Source organism: Engystomops pustulosus, chromosome 1 (genome assembly GCF_040894005.1).
Source record: "Engystomops pustulosus chromosome 1, aEngPut4.maternal, whole genome shotgun sequence".
NCBI lineage: Eukaryota > Metazoa > Chordata > Amphibia > Anura > Leptodactylidae > Engystomops > Engystomops pustulosus.
Genome location: NC_092411.1, coordinates 175,958,564 through 175,983,563, shown reverse-complemented (window position 1 = coordinate 175,983,563; position 25,000 = coordinate 175,958,564). Strand labels below are relative to the sequence as shown.

At 41.3% G+C, this 25,000-nt stretch overlaps 1 protein-coding gene across 12 annotated transcripts in view; it reads left to right on the top strand.

Moving 5' to 3' along the window:
• Nucleotides 1-25,000, top strand: part of MAST3 (microtubule associated serine/threonine kinase 3) — a 193,622-nt gene that overhangs the window by 123,774 nt on the left and 44,848 nt on the right. For 4 of the 12 annotated variants that reach the window (XM_072113941.1, XM_072113936.1, XM_072113939.1 and 1 more), the window contains exon 1: nucleotides 19,737-20,453. The exons of the other annotated variants lie outside the window; for them this stretch is intronic. In XM_072113941.1, coding sequence (XP_071970042.1) covers nucleotides 20,371-20,453 — 83 coding nt within the window. In that variant the 5' untranslated portion in view covers nucleotides 19,737-20,370. Of the gene's footprint in view, nucleotides 1-19,736; nucleotides 20,454-25,000 lie in introns of those variants that run through there. 12 annotated transcript variants of the gene reach the window in all.

Sequence of the window (25,000 nt, the reverse complement as noted above, 5' to 3'; positions counted from 1 at the left end):
GATGTGACGTCAGTGGGCGGGGTTTATATCGCAACTTTGTATATAAGTGTGTGATGTTTAACTACATGATGTGGTTGACAAAGGCTCGTGCATCGAGCTGAAAACGCGTTCCTGTTTTTGTGTCCCTGCACTTCATGCTGTAAGTTTATCTTACCATTAAAACACGATTTGCATTTATTTGCGAGTGCCGGGATTTTCTTTGCTACTGAATCTGAGGCCCAGGCCGTACCCGGAGCACCGCACACCTACAGAGTGCCGTCCATCTCCTGTTGTGTCTTAAATCCTCCACTCAGTCCGAATCAGTTGGATCGTCCCCCCCCCTGATTTCTGTACCATGAAAGCCAGTGCAGCTGCGCCACAATCCAATCACATGCATCACAATCCCAGCGCCAACCCCTGTTAAATACCTGTCCAAGCTGCGCAAAATCTCCAAAATGGCGAAGAGTCCCATGAAAGTGCCCCAATGTGTTATTTTACTATCCTAAGTAAAACATACCTCCTGGTATATACAATTTTGGTTGCCCCAGGATTGACCATAAATCTTCAGATTTTTATGGATGGTTAGGACAGATTCTTCTCATGAATTGCTTCTCCTATCTGCTTGATGCAATGTGATCTCTGCCCTTCCTCCTCCATTACAAGACAAGCTTACACACAGACACTTCCTATCAGCAAGCAATGTGCAGGGACTTAATCTACAAGCTACAGATAAGATAGGTTCTTTATAGCACGAGTAGGAGGCTTGTAGCAGAGCTGACTGTGTGTGTTAGCAGAGTGTCATTGAGTGTTATATCCATCTCATTTATCTCTTATCTTTCTTTTTCTATGTGTCAGATACTAGTAGAATGTTCAAAAGCTAAATGAAAGTGTAAATAAACCTGTACCCTGATAATCTAACCACATTGTCAGCTAACAGGGGTCATAATGAGTCTGCTTAGAGAGTTCCCACCCACACTCTGGAATCTTACACTGACCATCAGTGATAGGAGCTAAAACGACAATAAAACTGAGGAAAAACATCACTAGGGGTTATAAGTTGAGAACTTTCTTTCATGAAAATCACATTGTCTGATTTTAAGCCTTACAGCACTCAGTCCCTTTTTTCATTTTTGCAAAAGCAATAACTTTTTTTTTCTGTTAACAGAGCTAAATATGGGCTTGTTATCTGTAGGACAAATTGTACTTTTTAGTGGCACCATTCACTATTCCATACAATGTACTGGGAAAAAATTCCACGGTGAAATTGACAAAAAAAACCACATCTGCAGTGGTTTCTTGTGGACTCTTTTTTATCGCATTCATTCTGTACTCCAAATGACAACTTCCTTTATTCTTTGGGTTGGTATTATCACAGGGATACCAAATTTATATAGGTTTGATTAGGTTTCAGTACATTTAAAAAAAAAACTAACTTTTTCACACTTTGAAACCTAAATAGGTCCATACACCATTTTTTGAGGTACACTCCGACATTTTGATGTAATATATAAAAATAAGTGTATGTGTGTGTCCTTCATAGATATTTGAACTATCGTGTTTACAATCACCAAATTTTGCACAGCCGCTCTCTGTGACTCATGGAACGTCATAGACTAGGTTTTGAGACAACATTTTCATCCCAAGGTGCACCCCATGGTACAGGAGCCATCGTCTGCTGCCGCTGTGGCAGTTAGAAGCTGAGCTGTGATTAGTTACTATTCTGCCTCAGGTCATTAATATGAGCTCTGAGCTTTGATTGGTTACTATAGGCAATGAGTATAAGACAACTTATGTGTGAGGTAAGATGGATAGGGATACAGAGATAGGGGGAGATTTATCAGAAATGTCTGAGATAGAACTGTTCCAGTTACCTATTGAAACCGATCAGTGATCGGCTGTAATTTTATAAACAGCTGTGCAGTTCTGCTCTCAAACACTTCTGATAAATCTCCTCATAGACAAAGTGACAGTCAGAGACAGTCAGTGACAAATACAGAGATAGTCACTGAAAGAGACGGTCAGAGACAGAGAAGGCCAGAGACGGAGATGGCCAGTGACAGTCACTGAAAGAGACGATCAGAGGCAGTCACTCAAAGAGACATTCAAAGACAGAGAAGGTCAAAGATGGCCAGTCACTGAAAGAGACAGTCAGGGACTATCACTTAAAGAGACAGTCAGTGACTATCACTTAACTATCACTTGTTGACAGCAATCTGTGATGATTTTTGGGCAGACCTTACTAGCCCAACGCTCTCCAACATCACCATTTTGTGATTGGTGGTATTGGAGAGAGTTGTGCTAGTGATCTGTCCCTTTACTGTACCTCAAAATACACAATTAGCGTGGAGGAGGAGTAGCGTGGAGGAGTTGTAGTAGCGTGGAGGCGTTGCGTGGAGGGGCAGGTGCTGTTTTGTGTAAGTTGTGTACTATCCTCCTATCATGTCCCAGAAGACATATACTGACTTGGAGGTATATAATTATATGGCCTCCGATATGGAGTCTGCTAGTGGGGACGAGTGTGGGGAAGTTTTATTTGTCCACCTCAGCCTCACAAAATGACTCTGAGGAACCCCCGAGAAAGGCGATTTCGTTGTAGTGCTGAAGTGCCTGGGACTTCTGAAGTGCCTAAGTACAAGGACAAGAGAGAGGTCCTTGTACTAACAACAATACATGGGCACACCACAACCCCTGCCCCTATACGAGGTACCAGTACAGAAGCCCTGAAGCCGGACGGTATTTTGGATTACAATAGGTACGTGAGACGGGTGGATTTGTTGGAACAAGTACTTCAGCGATACAACGCCAAGTAGGGGGTGTGGTAGAAGAAGCTGGCCATGCACCTCATGTAGATAGCCCAATACCCATGATGAAGCCAGAATACTGCCGAAACATGTTGGGGGGCTGATAGAATTGAGAATTTTAATTACAATGTGTGTGTGGCAGAATTGAGCTAGTGGCTAGCTAAGGGCAATCTGTGAACTGCAGACAGAGAGGACCTATATTCTACTATATAGACAGAATCTAGTACCCTAGTGTAGCCTCCAAAAATACTATTAGAACAGCTGATTTATATTGTATCACCAGAGTACTATCTCGTACAGTGAGTTATAGGGACCAATACTGACACCTAGTGTCAAGAATAAAATCAGACTGTGAATGTCAGGATCAGTGGATCCTCTCGACCACCGCGGGAGATGGAACTAGCCGACACCTGGGACCAGAGTCTAAGTGGCAAATGGTTTTCACCAGAGCCCGCCGCAAAGCGGGTTGGACTTGCTGCGGCAGGATACCACCAGGTCGTTCCAAAGGTGCGACCAGCCCACGGCGGCAGCCGAGGTCGAGGTACCTTAGCGGATGACAGTCTCGTAGTCAGGTCCAGGCACAGGGTCAGGGCAGGCGGCAGAGATGCAACGTCAAGTCCGAGGTCAGCAACGGGAGGTCCAGGCAGGTGGGAGCGGGAACACAGGCACACGGAACACAGCAACACGGAGGAACTCAGGTAACACGACAACACAGGACTCAGGAGCGGGAACACACAGGAATACACAGGAACGCAGAAATACACAGGAACGCAGGAATAATCGCTTGGAAGCTTTCTCTTAGGCTATGAGGCACAAAGATCCGGCAAGGGTTACAGGAAGAGGCAGGCTTATGAAGAATTGGGCAATATGGCCAGCGCCAATTAATGGCGCGCTGGCCCTTTAAATTTGGAGAAGGTTCCGGCGCGCGCGCCCTGGCAGTCGGGGACGCAAGTGCACAGCGGAGGGGAGCGAGCCAGGAGCCGGGATGGGTGAGATGCGCTGGCGGTGTTAGGGATTTTTATGCAGGGCCCCAACAGCCCTCTTGACTTTTGTAAGGTGAGTCCTAATTAACCCTTTGAGGGAGGATGAGATAGCTGCCGGCAGCGAGCTGACAGAGTGAATGAAAAACACAGTCGGTCTTCCCATGCACTCAAATCAAACTGTTTATTTCAAACCAATACCGCTATATTTTAACACATAGAGATCAGCATTTGGGGTGTTGATAAGACACTTAGATCCTATTGGCCATTATGTTTTTGTACCAGCACATTCTGGGAAAAATGACTAGGCCTTGTTTACAGCCATGCTTATCTACACAATGGCTCCTAGAAGCTTCTTCATAACCAAAATAAATAACAAGAATACAGAGGCCCGAAGGACGGTAAGAAATGCCAAGGATATTGTGAAAAGTCAAACAACAGTTTAAATGAGAAAAATAGCTGAATTAAAACATTTAACCCTATAGCTTCTAAGAGGGAAGCATACCCCCCCCCCCCAAGGTGGCCGCTGTATCTAAGATGGCGGACAGTAGTCAAGATGGCGTCCGAAACCAGTGCGACCTCCTTAACAGCGGCGTGGGTCGATGTGGGTCGCGGGACCACCCGTTACAGTGAATACACGGGAAAAATATAGAGGAGTTTAAAACTACACAGGGTATAAGTACTCAAAAGAGGAATATTGATCAAAACTAAAAACTTTCCACACACTGTTGGGTTTTTAACTTACACTTTATTTGCTCTAGTTTGGTTAATTTTAAAGACTACAATAAAAGTTATATTTTAGTACATTTGGAAATGGGTGAATTATCTTTGCCTTAGGCAATTTTCTACTTTTCAAATAGAATCATTTCTCAGGGGTTTCTACTGTACTAATCTGTAAGGGCATCTACAAATGTTTTATGGTGCCAAAAAAAATTTAAATGTCTGTACTACAAATGCCATTCTCTTCCGAGCCCTGCCGTGTCTCCACCTTGTAGATTATTGCCATGTACCCAGGAGAACCTGCATGATGATTTTTGGGGTATTTGTCTCCAGTGGCATGAATTGGGCAAAATACTTTTGACACTACAATGACAAATTTTGAGAAATTGCAAAGCAAATTTTACTCCACTCCATACACCATTCAATCTGTGTTATATTTGAGCCAGGATCTTATGGGTTAAAATGCTCATACAACCCTAAATAAATTCTTTGAGGGTTGCCCTTTCGTAAAATGGGGTCACTACCCCAACACCAGTGAAAAGGGTGCTCCAAAATTTAGATTTTGCTTGTCCCTTCTCAGGCTTTCCGTGTGCCCAGCCTGTAGACTATTGCCACACATGGGGTATTGCCATACCCGTAATAACCCACAGAATGATTTTGGGGTGTTTATCCCTAGTGGGATGAGTTGGCCTGAATATATTTCTTCCTACTGTGGCATATTTGAGAAAACAATGCAATTTTTACACTGCCCCGTTAAATTTGTATTACATTTGTCCCAGCATCTCAGGGGTTAAAATGTTCATAGAACCCTAGATAAATTCTTTGAGGGGTGCCCTTTCCTAAAATGGGGTCACTACTTGGGGGTTTCTATTGTACCACTACCTCAGGGGCACCCCAACACCAGTCTAGTGACAAGGGTGCTCCAAAAGCAAAATTTCGCTCCTTCCCTTCTCAGCCCTGTTTTGTAACCAGCCTGTCAATTATTGCCACACATGGGTTATTGCCTTACTCAGGACAACCCACAGAATGATTTTTGGGGTGTTTGTCTAAAGTGGCACGAGTATGGCACAATATATTAGGCACTAAATGACATTTTTGAAATAAAAACACAATTTTTGCTCTGCACCATTTACTTTGCATAACATTTTGACCAGCGTGTTGGAGGTTAAAATGCTCACCAGATAAATTCTTTCAGGGGTCTAGTTTCCTAAATGGTGACATCTTTGGAGGTTTTTTATTGTACTGTTACTTCAGGGGCTCTCCAAGTCCACTGTGGCACCACAAAACATTAGTAGCCAAATTAGCCGCCAAAATAAGAAAGTATAAACTTAGGTGATGGATTACACGTCTCTCCATGATGCGGTCGCGCCGAATTGACAGCGGCTGCGGTAATACCAGTCAAAACCACCAACTTGCCTTCTGGGGGTCTTTACCCCACGATCGCCCCCCCCCCCCCCCCGCACCGTTTTCGGGGGGGGGGGCGATCGCTGTTTTGGCTCCTCTGGGGTCCGATCGGGACCCCAGAGAAGCCTGGAGGGTTTACCTTTAAGATGGCGTCTGTGACGTCATCTTAAAGGCAAAGTGTCAGCCTATGCATCTGCATAGGCTGGCACTGATAATACCCTGCAATACATTAGTATAGCAGAGTATTATCAAGAACAAGCAATCAGATGATTGCTTGTTCATATCCCATGGTGGATCATGTAAAAAATGTACAAAATAATGTTTTTCAATAAAAAATTACTTTATAAATCACTAAAAATGCCCATAAGCCCCAAAACATATAAAGAGACATATAACGCTCAAAAAAGTCTAAACCATAACACAACCCCCACATATATAGTATTACCGCGTCCGTAACAATCCGTAGAATAAAACTAAATAACTATTGAACCCATATGATGAACGCCGTAAAAAAAAAAACGTCAAAAACCCGCCAAAATTTATGATTTTTACCTATTATATCCCACTAAAAATGCAATAAAAAGTGATCAACAAAACATATGTACTCCAGAATGATATTGTTGCAAAGAACAACATGTCCCGCAAAAAACAAGCCATCAAACAGCTCTGTAGCCAAAAACGTAACAATGTTATGCCACTTGGAAGACAGCGATGCAAAAATGATAGATTTTTCACCACATTAGGGTTTTATTTGGCAAATTTAGTAAAACATAAGAAAAAATATTCATGTTTGGTATCCCCGTAATCGTATCAACCCATAGAATAAAGGTAACAGGATTATTAGGCTATACGGTGAACACCAAAAAAAAAAAAGTAAAAAATCCAGTACAGAATTGATGCTTTTCTACTCATGACCTCAAAAAAAAGTTCCAAAATTTTCAACAATAGGTGATACCAACCCCAAAATGGTAACACTGGAAAAAGCATCTCGTCCCGCAAAAAAAATGCCGTCACATGGCCCCAATAACGGAAAAGTGAACATTTTATAGCCTTCAAAAGGGGGCAACCAGAAAACTAAAATCCTGGCAGCTGCAGGGTGCTCCTTCCCTTCTGCGCCTCGCTGTGCCCCCATAACACAAGTAACGGCCACATGTGGGGGGTCACTGCACTCAGGAGAAATTGCATAACAAATTTTATGGTGAGTTTTCTCTTTTTATCTTTTGGAAATGTGTAAATTTTAGGGCTAAATGAACGTATAACCGACAAAATTTGACCATTCTAAATTTCACCGCCATTTTGATTCAATTACTATGAAGATCTCAAGGGGTTAACAATTTTTGTAAGTGCTGTTTCTGATAGTTTGTGGGGTGCAGATTTGAAAATGGGTTGGTTATATAGGGGTTTTTGTTGCTAAATATGTAAAATTTGATTTCAAACAGTATTTATCCCCAAAATAGTCAATTCCGAAAATACGGAAAATCGCTATTCGATTTGTAGGCCGCGTGACGTCAAAATAAATTATCCAAACATTTCAAAAATTATGAAAATGAAAAGTAGACAAATGGGAAATGTTATTCTGCAAGTTATTTAGGTGGTAAATCGATCTGCCTGAAAACGCGGTGATTTTGAATTTCGAAAATGGCAAATTTTTCTAAAAATTCATCATTTTTTTCTTTTTTTTGTAAATAAACGCAAAACTTATTAGCCAAAATATACCACTAAAATGAAGCACAACATGTGGGGAAAAAACAATCTCAGAATCGCTTTGATAAGTAACAGTGTTCAAAAGTTATTACCACAGGAAGAGACACTGGTCAAATTTCAAAAAAAAGTTGCGAGCCTTAACCTGCAAACAGGCTGCGTCCTTAAGGGGTTAACTGTTAAACTGCTGTTGGGAGTGATTTTTATATATAAAAATGGCACCTGATATTCTCACTTTAAACCTGAATATCTCTGGATCCATAGCACCTAGAAACAAAATTCAAGATTCAGTTGAAAGAAGAGATTCTCCCCTTTCTCCCAGGGGCCCTGGGCAATTGCCACCTTTGCCTACCCATACCGCCGGCCCTGAATCTGACATGTTCTGCTGTAACATGGCTGCATCCTGGAGCTGCTGTATCTCTCCTAAACACACACATGGACACACAGGCTGCAGGAGGTGTGGCCACCAGCACCAGGAAGCACATCATTATACAGCCTCACATCATTATACAGGCTGTCAGTCATGCACTGGGGGTGTGGCTGTGCCTCCCACTCATGAATAGAGTGGACAGCTTGAATATGCTAATGCTTCATTGGACAATTCACAGGTCATTTGCATACAGCTTTAGGACCTTATTGCTTAGGTTTACAGGCATGTAGAGGGACAATGAAGGGATAGAGGCAATGCTCTCTAATGGCAGTTTATGAAAACATATTTAGTTTAGGGGGGTTATTTTGCATGACGGGTTCTCTTTAAACAGTAAGCACATTTCAGTCTTTGACTTAAAATTTTGTGTCTTCCCTTTTGTGTTAAAGTAGGATGTTTCATCTTGCTATATATTTTATTCAGTACTAGAGAGAGGATGGGGTCAAACCTCCTGATGTAGGATATAGCCAAAGCAACACAAGGTCACTGAAACTTGTAGACATTGCACCCTCTAGTGGCATCAATAAGAACCACACAATACAAATATGTATAAAAAGAAAACATTAAAGGAAACCTACCATTTAGAATGGCAGGGGTAAGCTGTAAGTACCGAGCACCAGTTCAGGGTGAGCTGGTGCCGGTACTTACTTTCTTTAGTGTTCTAAACCGCGGTATCGCGGTTTTAACACTTTTTAAACTTTAGAGCAGAAGGGGCTTCGGCGCTGCGCGCAACATCTCCACTATTTCCTATGTAGGGGCGCACACGATTGTGCGCACGCAGCGCCGAAGCGTCTTCTGCTCTAAAGTTTAAAAAGTGTTAAAACCGCGATACCGCGGAAAGTAAGTACCGGCACCAGCTCACCCTGAACTGGTGCTCGGTACTTACAGCTTACCCCTGCCATTCTAAATGGTAGGTTTCCTTTAAGACATATAAACATACATCATAATTAACCCCTTCCCATACCCTGATATCTGTACGTCATAAGGTACATTAGTATTGTAGTATATTACACTGAACAAATGATCAAATGATCACTTGTTCATGTCCCACCTTGGGACAAAATACCAGTCAAAAACAGTCAAAAAAAGTTTTTAAAAAGTTCAAATAAAAAAATTGTTAAAAAAAAAGAATAAAAGTCCACTTATATAAAAATTAAAAACATGAAAAAGTGAAAATTACCAAAAAAACACTACATATTGGGTATTACCACTTCCGTAACAACCTGTAGAATAAAATTGTAACAGAACCCTTACGTTTAACACACTGTAGTATTGCAGTATATTACACTGAAAAAGTGAGCAAAGGGACCAAATAAAACAGTAAAAAAAAGTTTTAAAAAAAAGTACAAATAAAAAAATTAGGCAAATCACTCTTCAGCTGTTGCAATGCATTTTTAAACATATGCGTTAAATGTGACGTGTGACCGCACCCTCAGATCTGTGATGAGTGGTCTGTTCATAAAGGAAATAAGTAAAGGTGTGTGTGGCAGAACAGACTGGATATGCAATAGGAATGTTATTTTTTGGGGCTAGAGGGACAAGTGGGGTGTAGTTAAATGAGGCTGCATGTTAGGGGTTGGAGGAATGTAGCTATATGGCACTGCAGTTAGAAAGCTGGAGGGACAGGAGGGATGTCTTTACATAGGACTGCATGTTAGAAGGCTGGGGGGACAGGATGGGCGTATTTACATCATACTATGATGAAAGAACTCGGAGAGCACCTTATATGAAACACTCTGGGGCAGATTTACTTACCCGGTCCGTTCGCGATCCAGCGGTGCGTTCTCTGATTCGGCTCCGGCCGTGATTCATCAAGGTAGTTCCTCCGCCGTCCACCAGGTGGCGCTGCTGCGCTGAAAAGCATCTGAACGCACTCAACTTCACCGAGCCGGACCAAGTGAAGGTAAGTGCGTCCCAAGCGACACTTTTATTGTTTTAAATGCGGCGGTTTTTCCGAATCCGTCGGGTTTTCGCTCGGCCACGCCCCCCGATTTCCGTCGCGTGCATGCCGGTGCCGATGCGACACAATCCAATCGCGTGCGCCAAAATCCCGGGGCAATACAGGGAAAATCGGCGCAAATCGGAAATAGTCGGGTAACACGTCGGGAAAATGCGAATCGGCCCCTTAGTAAATGACCCGCTCTATGTTTTTAACTTTGGGGGAATGCTAAAGTACCAGTACACAATACACAACTATTACAACTATATCATACGCCTACTATATATCGTTATTACCATATATATATATATATATATATATATATATATATATATATATATTACCACTACAATGTGAGCACATAATATTAACATACTGTGATTAAACTTAATAGCACCCACAAATAAGGATAGAGGGCTTATCTGAAACACGTAAGCTGATGCCCTCACTCCGGATATAAAAGCCAGTAGTACAATAAGAGCCATAAAAAGAAATAATTAAAAATTCACACCAAAGATTATGGGTTTTACCCACCTCATCCCATATAAAATGCAATAAAAAGGGATCCAAAGAACATGCCTTTTCCAAAATGGTACTGGTGTAAAGTACACGTTCCTCAAAAAACAAGCCCTCAACCCCCTTAGTAGACAAAAGTATTATGCCACTTGGAAGAAGAAGGTGACTCAAAAACCCAAAACAGGTCCAAAAAATTACATAACTGATGTTTTCTTTACTCTTCCCCCACAAAACAGATAATAATTTAAATATCAATAAGGTTAAGAATCCCCAAAATGGTATCACTGAAAACTTCATCTCATCCGACAAAAAATAAGACATCACATGACCACATTAACTGAGAAACAAATATTTTATAGAACACAAAATTGTGCCATTGAAGAATAGCAGGTGAACTCTGTCGGGCCAGTGCAGAGAAGCGCCAGATTCATGATTTCTGGTGCACGCTCTTAATGAATCTGTCACACCCAGCATTACACACAGGCACATACACATTCCTGAATGAAGTTTTTATTTCACACCATCCTCCATTATTTACACTTAGCTTATGGTATTATTACTTAAATTATTATTAACCCCTTATCACCGACACTAGTTTTCAGCTCAATGACCAGACTTGATTTTTCAAAACTGACATGTCTCACGATAATTGGCTAGAACTTCGGAACGCTTTAACATATCCAGGTGATTTTGAGAATGTTTTCCCGTGACACATTGTACTTCACGTTAGTTGTAAAATTTAATTGATAAGTTTTGCATTTCGTTCTGAAAAAAATAAAAATTTGGCAAAAATGTGTAAAATGTCTTCATTTTCAAAGTTTAAAATGTTCCACTTTCCAGAGACATTATTAACATTTACGGAATGTCTTCTTTATGTTGAGATGATATTTTATGCGTCCTCTCCTTTTTCTAGGATGTTATGAGGCGCAGAACTTTAGGTGCGATTTTTCTCATTTTCATGAAAATCGCCAAAACTCACATTTTGAGGGACAACTCAGATTTCAAGTGACTTTGAGAGGCCTAAATAATAGTAAAACCCCATAAATTACTATAGAAACTTTACTCCTTAATGTATGTAAAACAACTTCTATTAAGTCTATTAACCCTTTAAAGGGAACCTGTCACCAGGAGACCCATTTTTAGCACTCCTCCAGTCCCCACAGAGCATAGTACATACACTGCCAAGGTGTTTTTGTATAAAAAATAGTTTTTACAGAAAAAAAGATATGTTATATTGTACCTTTCATTAGCATCTGCTGTGTGACTAGGCAGTTGCCTAATGGGAGGGGCTGGAAAGGAGCAGTCCCCCCCCCCACCCTTGGGAAACATGTGACCTTTTCAAATATATGAATAACTCCCCACACTCAGGATTGGCTGTAGAGGAGCAGGGGGCGTCGCTAAGCCAAGTGATGGGTGTTTTCCTATATTTGAAAAGGTCACATGTAGTAGCAGTTCCCCAAGACATACGCTTTGGCAGCGTATGTACTATGCTCTGTGGGGACTGGAGGAGTGCTAAAAATGGGTCTCCGGGTGACAGGTTCCCTTTAAGTGTTTCACATGGGTTTAAACAATATGAACCTGCGATTTAGAAACTTAATAAAATACCTTAATTTAGGCCAAAACTGACAGTTTCATAATGAATTAAATGATGAAACGCTCTGCAAAGGCTGATGCCCAATTTCTCCTGAGTGTAGCGATAACCCATATGTGGTGGTAAACTTCTGTACTGGCGCAAGGCCGGGCATAGAATGGAAGCAGCGCCATTCACAGCAGATTTGTATTATCACAATGTATAGGCTATAAAATTTAAATTTTTTTGGTAATGTGAACATATGAGGCTTATTATTTGCAGGGTGAGAAACCCTTGTAAAAATAATTCATTTTGGGGGTCTATAGCTTATTCTTGAGATTTTATTAACTATTTAAAGGGGGACACAAACAAAATCATAAATTTTTATTTTGGATTTTTAGCACTCCCCCCGCTGATCGTAATGTAAAACTAATATTAGATATTTATTCTCTGGTTCACTATGATTACGGTGATACATCATCTATATAGGTTTTCTTATCTTTGCTCAATTTTACTGAGCAAAACCAATATTTTAGAAAATCGCATTGTTTTTACTCACAACAACTTTTCAGGGCCATAACTTCAGTATTTTCCTGTTTTTTCAGTCGTATCATATTAAAGCGTATAACTTTTTTTGATCACTTTTTACAACATTTTTTGTGATGGTGTTTGATGAAAAATTGTATATTACGGGAAGTTTTTTGTGTTTCATGCTGACACAGTGATACCAAATATGTAAGTTTTTTTGGTGTTTTTGTGTTTTATATACTTTATTAGCATTTTATGTGCAACTGTGGAGATTTGGGACTTTAATTCTATTTATATATTATTTATATATTTATTTAATTATTATTATAAAATGATTTTTACTTTTTTTTCACATTTTTTACACATTCCATATTTGGGCTTGAACAAGCGTTCATCCAATTGCTTGTTCAAGCCCTTACACTGCAATACACTTGTATTGCACTGTATAGTGTAAGTAACTGAGCATGCTGTGCTTGCTCAGTTACTTACAGCCGGGTCCTACCAGGAAGGGGGAACCCGGCGAGAAGAGGAGCCGGAAGCCTCGGGGCACTCGCCTGACCCCGGGGCAGCGGCATGAGGGCAACAGCCTGAGTGCCCACCGAGAGGGCTCTGAGTGCCACCTCTGGCACCCATGCCATAGGTTCGCCACCACTGCCCTATGTAGTATACAGCCAGCCCCCATGTAGTACACAGCCAGCCAGCCTCCAGTAGTATACAGCCAGCTCCCATGTAGTATACAGCCAGCCCCAAGAAGTATACAGCCAGCCAGCCCCATGTAGTATACAGCCAGCCCCATGAAGTATACAGCCAGCCCACCCGCATACTCACCCTTCGGTGGCCCGATGCTCCGGTCCCCGCAGCTACTCTTCTTTCTTCTCTATGCTGTAGCAGCCGGCAGAGATGCGTCCACGCAGTAAATAAATAGTGATTAAAATGTTGTACAGTCATAAAAATAGAAGCATTGATAAGGTCATAAAAAGTTGCAAAAAATGAAAACACCCACAGCTCAGTACACTAAAATATGAAAAAAAAAAAAATTTGGACAGGAGGTTTTCATTTTTGTATATGTAGGAAATCATTATAAAACCTACATAAATTTGGTATCCCCTTTATCGCACCGACCCAAATAATAAAGTAGACCTGTCATTTGGGGCACACATTGAAAGCCGTAAAATCCAAGCCCACAAGAAAATGGCGCAAATACATTTTTTCACCAATTTCACTACATTTGGAATTTTTTTTCCTGCTTCTCAGCACAGGGCATGGAATATTAAATACTGTCACTACGAAGTGCAATTTTTTTACGCAGAATACAAGCCATCACAGAGCTCTTGACATGTAAAAATAAAAAAGTTATAGATTTTTGATGGTGGTGAGTGAAAAATGGAAATGAAAAAAAAGGGCCAGGTCGTTAAGGGGTTTATTCATTGCAAATTTTCCGCCCAAAACTAATGTATTGTCCAAAAATATTATGATTTTTATACTTTACCTCTGTTTTATTCTAAAAGTATCTATCTTAAAAGTGCTTTTTCATACATTGAGGGGTGTAGTTTACATAATGGAGTAATTTACGAGTCTTGCTATTATTTAGGCCTCTCATAGTCAATTGAAAGCTAAGCAGGTCCCTCTAAATACAGGTTATGGCTATTTTCCCAAAAATTTGGAAAATGCCATCCAAATTCTAAGCCTCATAACATTCTAGTAAAATATGTGGAATCTTAAAAAAACATGCCAACATAAAGCAGACTTTTGGAAAATGTTATGAATTCATTTGGGTGCTATGATTTTTTGGTGCAGGATAAGATCCAGTTTCCAGTTTAGACCTACTTTAAAGTGGTCTAAACTCTGCGACACAATTTTTTGGCGCACAGAATATTTAAACAGGCCACGCCCCCTTTAGACCAAGTCACACACTCTTTCCGAAGGCCACGCCCCCCCCCTCAGTTGGACAAGTCAGAAAATGGCTAAAAACAGGTCTCAAAAGCCTTGATAAATGTGGTGTAACGCTTTTCACACAGTTTTTTTGCCGCAAAACCACCAGAATTGTGGCGCAAGTGTGTTAACACCCCCCCTCCCCCCCCAATGTGTTACAAGAAAACAATCTGAAAATCCCCCGGATATGTTAAAGCTGTCCAAAGCTATAACCACTTATAGTGACACAGAGCAGATGGTAACATGTTTCCTTTACAAAAAGACATCATGCCCCTTACCATTGTTTTTGCTGCTTTATAGCAATACCTACAGATTTTCAGACTTTACATCATGTAGACTGTAATGTATTGCCAGAGATGAGAACTTCCAGACAACACATTTTATTTTTCCATGATGCTGTGTTTGGGCATACAGTGATGTGAAAGCATTTACCCAGAGTCACTCATACTGCAAAGCTCAACCATGCAGTCAGTAAGAAATTCCAAGATATTAACATCTGCATGGTTACTGTGCTTATTGAATTAACTCTTTACTAACAAAGCAAATTCCTAAGATTCACACAGTACATTAAAATTATACCCTGTTTTCTAAAAAATAAGACACCCCCAAAAATAAGACCTAGTGAATTTTTTTTCAAGTTTACCAAATAAAGAGCTAGGGGAAGACATTGCTACTGTACAATTCCCTCCACACCGTTCATTAGCAGATTAGTAGATCATTTAGATATTGCAAGAGGTTGTAACATGGACAAAGAATTCCCTCACTTTTGTGGTGTAAATGCCCTACAAGTAGGACCCGGGATAAGAAGGGCTCATAGAAGGAAAGTGCTAAACAAGAGAGATTGGGACCAATGATTCTAATAGAAATGGAGTCACAATAAATACAGCATGAAATGCAGAGTTTGTAGAGTAAGAATGTAATGGTACTAAATGTAAAAAAATAGCTTTTTTGTTAAATTGCGATAGATTGTTGTATGCAGAGAGTCACAAGATATTCTTGATGGCATTCAGATGGTTATGCTGATGTATGTGATGACTACAGTTTATTAATAAATGTATATTTTTTTGTTCAACAATAAATGTGAATTCTTGTTCATGTAAAAATAAGGCATCCCCTCAAAAAAGAATGAATGCTTCTTTAGTAGCAAAATTGTTATAACTGTCTTATTTTCGGGGAAACACTTTAGCTTTAACATGGCAGTTACTGGCAGCTATTTAATAACTAACTAAAAGTGTAACTGTCATTTCACTTATTTTTCTTGTATGTGTAGGGGATGTGTTTTAAAACATTTATCTAACATATTTTATTAGTGGATTTTGTGAGTTTTTTATTAAAAATCTACCTGTAGTTGTGCTACCTGTATCTGTGCTATATTGGATGAAGACGGCTCACTGGTACAGTCTATGTATAATGTCTGCCTGCTGTTGTCTACATCGATATATACACCTAAATCTTTCCCTGCACTTACTATATTATTTGCTAGCTGTAGCCCCTGGCATTGTCTGGGAAAGGAAAGAACAGCTTTTAGCTGTTACGGGTCGCGCCGGCTTCAGGAAATTTAAAGGGCCAGTGCACTGTTAATTGACGCTGGCCATTTCCCAGAAGACTATTTAAATCTGCCTCTCCCATAACACCAGATCTTTGAGCCTATGCCATAGAGAAAGCTCCCCTGCGATATCCCTGAGTGTCCCTGCATTCCACTGTGTTCCTGCGTTCTTGTTCCCGCGTTCCTGTTCTCCTTTTTCTGCGTTCCTGTTTCCGTGTTCCTGCTCCTGTGTGTTCCAGTCCGTTCCTGTGTTCCTGTTTCCCTTCTGCCTGGTCCTCCCGTGGCTGACCCCAGATTGGACTTGACCTTGCATCTCTGCCACCTGCCTTGACCCTGTGCCTGAACTTAACCACGTGACTGTGGTCGGGATCCACTGATCCCGAATCCTGACATTAGCTATAAAAAAATAGAATGGGTTGACAAAAAATATTTTATATATAGCTATCTCTCTCTGTCTGTCTCTCCGACTCTCTCTCTCTGTGTCTCCCTGTCTCTGACTGACTGTCTCTGGCTGTCTCTGACCTTCTCTGTCTCTGACCTTCTCTGTCTATGACCGTCTTTTTCAGTGACTGTTTCTGACCATCTCTTTCAGTGACTGTTTCTGACCATCTCTGTCTCTGATCTTCTCTGTCTTTGACCGTGTCTTTGAGTGTCTGTCTTTAACAGTCTCTTTCAGTGACTCTCTCTAACCATCTCTTTAAGTGACTATTACTGACTGTCTCTGTCTCTAACCATCTATTTCAGTTACTGTCTCTGACTGTCCATTTCTCTAACCGTCTCTTTCAGTGACTGTCACTGATTGTCCATGTCTCTAACCGTCTCTTTCAGTGATTCTCTATGGCAGTCTCTTTCAGTGATTGTCTCTGGTAGTCTATTTTAGTGACTGTCTATGTCTCTGACTGCCTTTGATGTCACTTTGTCTAGGTCTGAGAGCAGAACTGCTCTAGTTGCCCATGTCAACCAATCAGAGCTCAAGTTTCATTTTTGCACAGCTGTTATAAAATTACAGCTGATCTCTGATTGGCTTCCATGGGCAATTGGAACAGTTTAACCCAGCCATTTCTGATAAATCTCCCCCTATCTCTGTATCTCCCCCTATCTCTGTATTACCTATCCATATTACCTCACACATAAGCGTCTCAGAGCTCAAATTAATGACCTGTAGCAGAATAGAAACCAATCACGGCTCAGCTTCTAACTGCCACAAGAGCAGCAGCAGACAATGGCTCCTGTGTATATGATGGCATTTTGGAAAGCATGGGGTGAAATTTTTAGTTCAAAACCTGGTCTATGACGTTCCCTCAGTCACAGGGAGAGGCTATGCAAAATTTGGTGATTGTAAACACAACAGTGCAGATTCCTATAGCAGACATACTAACACCCACACACCAACAGTCACATACACACCCACGCACATACACACAACATCATCCACTCACACAATAGCGATCTGCCAGGAGAGATGCGAGATGGACAGTGAGTTGTCTGAGGTCAGTGTGTGCCGCAGTCAGAGGGAAGCTAAAGATTTACTATAAAATGTAATTGTAAACTTGAAGTTTCCCTCTGACTTTGACACACAGTGACCTCTGATGACTCACTATTCAGCTATCCTGTCTCCTGGAAGATCGCTAGTATGACTGGACGATGTCCGAGCTGACAGTCTAAATAAATAATAAATAGTTTTACTAAGTGCAGGGGAAAATGTAGCTGTAAATATATGTGTAGACAGCAGCAGGGAGAGTACAGACATTACAAATACAATATACTGCACATGTATAGCTTTTATCGAGCTGGGTAGGGGAAGCTTTCAAGGTTGTTTTTTAATAAAACCTCACAAACCCCCCTAATAAAGTATATTAGAAAAATGTTTACAGCACATCCTCTAAACATATAAGAAAAGTAAGTGAAATGACCATTACACTCTATATAGCATCACTATCTAGTGCCATAAGCATCATATGATCACAGTAGTTGTCTTTGGGAAAATCACAGAAGACCATCTCCTGCATTCCATAGCCGTACAGTCCGGATTATATATAGAAGACTTTTTGCTCTACAAAAGTAAAAAAAAGAATTGCTATTTTTATTACCTAGATGAGTATAAGTATGATAGCATGCCAGATGCACTTTCATTCTTTCTAAAGAACATGTAATTTAGAATGATCTTATTACATCGCAAAACAACTGTTATGGATGCCTTTCTGGAGAGAAAAAATATCACGGGTTATGGGGATAAAACATTTATTTAATTCTTAAAGGTTGGACTTAATGGACTTGCGTCTTTTTCCAGCCTTATATACTATGATACTATGAACAGTACAGACCATTTTTTTACCCTAGTATCAGGTCAGAAACATGTTGAAATTATTTTCCCAGACTGCTTTATCATTTTGTTAAATTTTTGAAGGAAATTCTGCACGGAAGGGGGTGTGACAGTGCTCAGTCGGACAGTGTGCCAGATTTATAATGCAAAGTCTGTGCACAAAGAGGTGCACTCTGTCAGGTCAGTGCAGGGAGCCCCAGATTGATGATGAATGTGCACAAGAAATCCTGAATCCACCGGCAAACTGCAACTTTATTAGCATAATTTGAAAGTTGATTATAGAAGGAAGGTAATGTATAACAAGTATAAGAAGATTAGCACAGTCACACTGCCTGGATCTATGAGTAGGTGTCCCTGGTTCATAATTATGGATTTTGGATGATGGGTTTTGATGGTAGATTTTGCAAGATGAATCGCACAAAGTGTTATGGCCTGTATTTGTCAGTCCTATCTCCTATGATGGCAGGTATTTTTTAATCCTGTCCCCTATGGCTGATATTCTTAAAGGGGTATTCTCATCTGGGCATTCACATTTAATTTTATTCATTTGCCATATGTAAACATTTCTTAAATTGGATGTTATTAAACAGATATCCCTATAGAAACATTTCTGTGCAAAAAGAATTCCGCCAGATGCATTAGGGTCAACATTCAGTGGCACTAGGGTAACATTCAGTGGCACTAGGGTAACATTCAGTGGCACTAGGGTAACATTCAGTGGCACTAGGGCAGTGGTGGCGAACCTTTTAGAGACCGAGTGCCCAAACTACAACCAAAATCCACTTATTTACCATGAAGTGCCAACGTGGCATTTTAAGCAGTAACTTACTGTTACTTGTTCTTCCACTTATTTTAATTGTATCGACCGCCCGAGGCCAACAATACAGTTGAAAGAAGGTGGGCTCAGACTATTATTGTAGCTTCTCTCCAGGGTCTCTCTGTACAGGAAGAATGGTGGATGTAGCAGGATGACCTACAAAGATAATGCAGTCCTATGAACACCTTCTTACTTTTCAAGCAGTTCCAACAGTCAATGTAAATAAACGCTAAGAGCAGCATCTGGAAGATTTGATATGTTTGGTCCTGTTTGGTGAACTCTGTCCTGGGGTGATGGCCTGAGTGCCCACAGAAAGGGCTCCGAGTGCCACCTCTGACGCCCGTGCCATAGGTTCGCCACCACTGCACTAGGGCAACATTCGTCTTGGTTAGACTCGTGGAAAAATAAAAATAAAATATACGAAAAGTTTGTGAACCTGTGTTTTACATAAAGTTACACTACGTGTGCGATGTGTCTCGCGCTCAATCACTCATCCGCCTCTATTGGGCTTCAATAAGCCCTAAGCTGTGTGATGCTGCGCTCCGGCACTGACAGTGTTAGCCGCAGAGGCCGCCCACCCGTGACGTCACCGCCCCAGCTTCCTGCCGTTGTAGCCCCTCGTTGTAAGCTGACCGGCGGGACAGATACTAAGCACAAGGGGCAGCGGTGAGGGCCAGAGGGCTCACACATGGGCCTGGGTACGGAGGCTCCTGGCGGCTACCTGTAGTCGGCATAACGGGATGATCGCGGCTGTGGACTGTTCTACTGATAAGCGAGGAGCGGAGGAAAACAATAGCACCAGCACAACAGGTCTAATGCCCAGCATGGTCTGAGGGATGATACTGCAGCAAGGATTGGTATGAGGAGGGCACCGGGGCTGTACCAAGTGCTGGCCTGGCATTGTTCATGGCACATGTGGCCTTATGTGGCAGATGCACTGTTAGACTAGTGGCAGCCTATTGTCTGGCATCTACATCTGATGGGCATAGAAAATTTGTGCACTGGACAGTAAGTGAAGCATCAGTCTGCTGCCATCCCCTTCCAGGGTCTATGGGGAGAACTGCCTAGAAGAAAAGGCAGCTCCAGTCTTCAGGGATGTCCCAGCAAATGATGCCCTGGGGCTAGATCATTGGACATGTGCAGAAATGGTGGTCTACCCATAGATTACGCCATTACTAGACTTCAGGATGTCGGATCCAAGTTACTGGACAGCGTTCCATGGCTGCAAGGGGCACCTAGCAAAAGGGGCGCTACTGCAACGCTCCAAGAGGTAAAGGTCTATGGGTCTGGAAACAAGAAATTAACTGTATGATTGCATTTATGATGTATGTTTTATTCTTTTATGAAAAGGCAATGGGGTTGTATTGCTAGAAAACAAATATCAAGGGATTTTTTTTATAACTGACTGAGGGTGTGTCACACATGGCACTTGCATTACAAACTAACAACCCAAACACCCTCGGGTGGGCCTTGGCCCAGTGGCATATGCATTTCCGTGGAGATGCATGCAATCAGTACCCAGCCATCCAAACAATACAAGACACCGGGTGCTGGTTACTGATCGAATTAGTTTTCATGGAAACACATATGTGATCTAGCCAAGGAATCCACCGGGTGCTTGGGTTACGCACTGCAAGTGTCACATGTGAGTGACCAAACCCTTATAGTTAGTAGAGATGAGCGGACCTGAACTTTAGTTTAGACGTCCTCTGTACAGTATCTTTACACCCTAGCAACTAGGTAATGCTGTGATCCGTCCATCTGGCATAGTTGCTATGGGTGTAAAGTTGCCTGATTGGCTGCTCTGCAACTCATCAAGCAACATGTCCAGAGGCGAACCTAAAGTTTGAGTCCATCCATAGTGGTCACATTATGAATCCAATGACTCAGGGGCATATAAAAGGAAATTTGAAAATGTAGCCACAGCCAAATTCTCTTTTTGTTTAGAGATTCCATATGTATGCACTGTCTAATGTATTAGGTTCTTGTATCACTTACAGCATCTCAAGAACCCGACCAGGTGGTCAGTCTACACCAACACTCATCTTACCAGTATTTTTCATCAGTTATTGTGAGCCAAAACCAGCTGTGAAGGATACAGAGGTGGTATCACATAAAGATTTTCACCTGTAGCTTCCACCACTCCTGGTAACCCACAGCTACAGATGTAAAAAAAAAAAAAGATACAGCATCTAGTGATCTGGGTACAGAAGTTTTAAAGGTTTTCTGGCCAATAATTGGCAATTCTATCCATAAAACTAGTCATTATAAGGTGAATGATGGGCAGTAGTGCTTGTGATGCTGCTTCTTATGGGACGGAGACAAACACAGACGGCTCTCTTTGTAGTGGAGCAAGTGTCTAGGCCCCCTGCATACATCTGCTTTAAACTGCATTCACATGACCGTAGGGGGACATATGTACAGTCGTACATATGTCCTCCATAGACCAGCAATGGCCGCAAGGAGCAACACCGCTTCGTACACGGGGAAAACATGTCCTATCTTTCCCCATGTTACGTCCCGCGCTCTGTGGATTGCTATGGAGAGGAGAGGGGTCACCCCCCTACTCCTTTCCGTCGTGGCTGACCATTTTCCAGAAGATTGAGAACCCGTCCGCGGAGTGGGCTACAAACCGCTTCTCAACAAGTGGTCATCAGGTGAGCGGTTTCTTCACTCACCACACTTCGGCTCTAACAATATTACACGAGGCCCTGTCCTCTCCTGTTGTTTTTTTTGTTATGTTGGACAACTCTTGTATTTTAATAAGCTTGTGTAAAAGGCAGTGATTTCCATGGCTCAGTGTATGACCTGACTGCCCGGCATTATTTTGGTGTGTGAGTGGATCTCGCATGCTAAATACACATGAGCACAAACAAACCATGGGCTGTGCCAAATGAGCCATAGTGGATCAGTACATGCCACTTCCACCTTTTCTGTTGAAGCCAATGTGATTCCAAACTAATTTAAAGCCTGCTTCAAGCTTTAGAATGCATTCACACATTTAATCTGGATTGCGTTTCAAGGTGCAATCCAGATTGAGGAAGGAGGGGCTCGGCCCGATCACGTGTTTCTGTTGAAACGCATGTGTGATTGGGCCAATCCCATCCCTGTTCCATCTGAATTGTGTTTTGAAACGGAATCCAGATGAAATGTATGAATGCAGCCTTAAAGGGACTAGAGCAGCTCCAGAATCATTCCCAGAGCGATGATTAAGCTGTAGCACCATTGTTTTTTTTTTTTACGAAGTGTTCTACTTTCCAGTCAGATAAACTACCCAAAAAGCTTCATAACTAACATTTCCGGAATGTCTGTGTCACATTGTATAAGCTATTACATTTTTTATATTTTTGTTAACATGAACATGTGAGGGCTGATTATTTGCGAAGTGGCATACAGTGTGTAGATAATTCATTTTTGGGGTCTATAGCTTATTCAGGAGTTTTTATTAACTATTTCAAGTTGGACGCAAACAAAATCATTGATTTTTATTTTGGATTTTTAGCACTTTTTTTCCCAGCTCACTGTAATTAAAAATAATATTTTATCTTTATTCTCTGGTTTACTACGATTGCTATGATGCCTCATTTATATAGTGTGTCGTTTTTTTTGGTATCATGTTGGGGTAAATGTTACTTTTTGATCATTTTCTGTGTTGTTTTTATGAGGTTAGATGTGAAAATGTAATAATTTTTGTGAATAACAATTTTATTATTGTACGGGTTGTTATGGACATTGTGATGCACAATATATTGTGGGTTTTTTTGGTGATTTTTCACTTTTTATGTTGTATTTGATTTTATATATGGGAAGGGACAACAAGGGACTTTTATTCTTTTTTTAATAATTTTTTGCTGTTTTTATTTTATGCATTCTGCATAGGCTGACATTAGCACTGCTAGCACGATCCTAACAGGCTGCTACTGAAGGCAGCCCTGGGGTAATTATGGCACCTTAAGCAACCCATGGCAACGATCGGCAAGGATCAGCTTCTGAACCCGGCGATCACCATGATGCAACTCTACCTCAAGGGGCGGGAACTACCCACATCCTATGAAGTAGAGTACGTCAAGGTGCGGGAAGGAGTTAAAGCCTTTTCAGGCCACGTCATTAAAGAGGACCTGTTGGGTGAAGGCTAAAGTAAGCAGCTCCCTAGCCATCCCCTAGTAAGAGCATTGTTGAAGAGTAACTGTAAAGGTTGTTTGTTTTTCACAGATCAAAAGCTCTTGGGATGTAAAACAACTTTGCCTATTGTCTTCGTTACCTATATGCAGCTGTTTTCTTGCTTTACCCCTCAGCTTAGTTTAAGTGCTGCAATAGCTGCTTCCTCTCCATGTGCTGATAAGTCCTGTGAATCTGTACTTTGTTTATACTCTGTCAGTTTAATGGGAATGGAGGCACTGCTGTTCCTTGCACACAGAGGAGGAAGTCATGTGACAGAGCTCTCTCTGTGTATGAAGCAGAGCTGGATGTGTACAGAACAGTGGATACAGATGTCTCCTGCACAGAATAGTGAGGTACAAGATCGCCCCTGTTCCCTATAATTCCCTCCATCCCAGTCTGTGACTCTACAGAACTTTCTCTGTCTCTCCTCTTTACTCATGCTGCTCCCTTCCCCCACCTTGTCATTGCACTGTGCAGAAAAGCCATTAACCCTTAGTGCTCACACAGTACCGGTTATACACTGCATGTAACTGCTGTAGTTATGATTTCTACCACTTATTACATGTTCCCTGTTCTATGTAATGGAAGCTGCCAGGCTGTCACCATATACATCCTGTATGTGCAGTGTTCAGTGGATTTACTTATGGGAAACACCACAAATAATAATTTGGTAAAATCATTTAAATCTCTTTTTCTTTTATTGGAACATGGCGATAAGCTAGGAAACACTCCAGTACATAGCAGTCTAATTGTCGGACCTAGCTTACAGCGGTCCAGCGTATTCGATGCTGCAGTCACCTCCTCCTCGGGAGGGAGCTAGGGAGCACTTTACTTTAAGTGCTGCTAGAGGGTTTTATTCGCCCCAAAAGGGCCTCTTAAAGGGGTTAAATGTTGCCATCTTGGTTGGTAAAGCAATGTTTACATGCATTTTACTATGGTTCTCCTGTTTATTTACCTTCACTTTTCATTACTTTTTTTTATAGAAATAATAAGTAATGATTTATTATATGGTATTGTGATGAAGTTCTGGTGGAATGTTTGGATGGCCTCGCTCTGTTACTGACCATAGGGCTATAGGACTTGAAACACTCGCAATAACCAGAAAGCATCATTTGTAATCTGTATATTATTTTGGCTTGCATAACTGTGTGGTGGATGTCGCTTTGATAAGGACTGCCCCACCTTTAGATAAATAGTTGCTATTGATAAAGCAGCAGATGGCCTGAACGTCAGACATCCCTCTATTCTTTGTTAACAGATGTCGAAAAAGAGAGGGCAAAGGGACGACTCTTTGGTGCATTTTAACACTGAAAATTCTCATGGAATACTGATTGTACCTTATTATTCCCTATTCACCACCCCCAAAACAATTTGTTGAGAAATGAAATATTGTTTGCTGTTTATGATCAGAGCATCACAATAAATAGAACACCACGAATAGCAAGGAAATGGCTCTTGACATGGGAAATCAGACTTCTTCTGACATCACCACTGGCAGCTGTTGGAATGATTCACTGAAGCCCTAGTCATCTCATGGACTTCATACACTGTAAACTCCCCTCTTAGTAGTAATGAATTTATTAACCCCTCAATAACACCACCAATTTTAGATTTTTTTTTTTTCTAAGACACGGATGTATATTTTTGTTTCCAGTT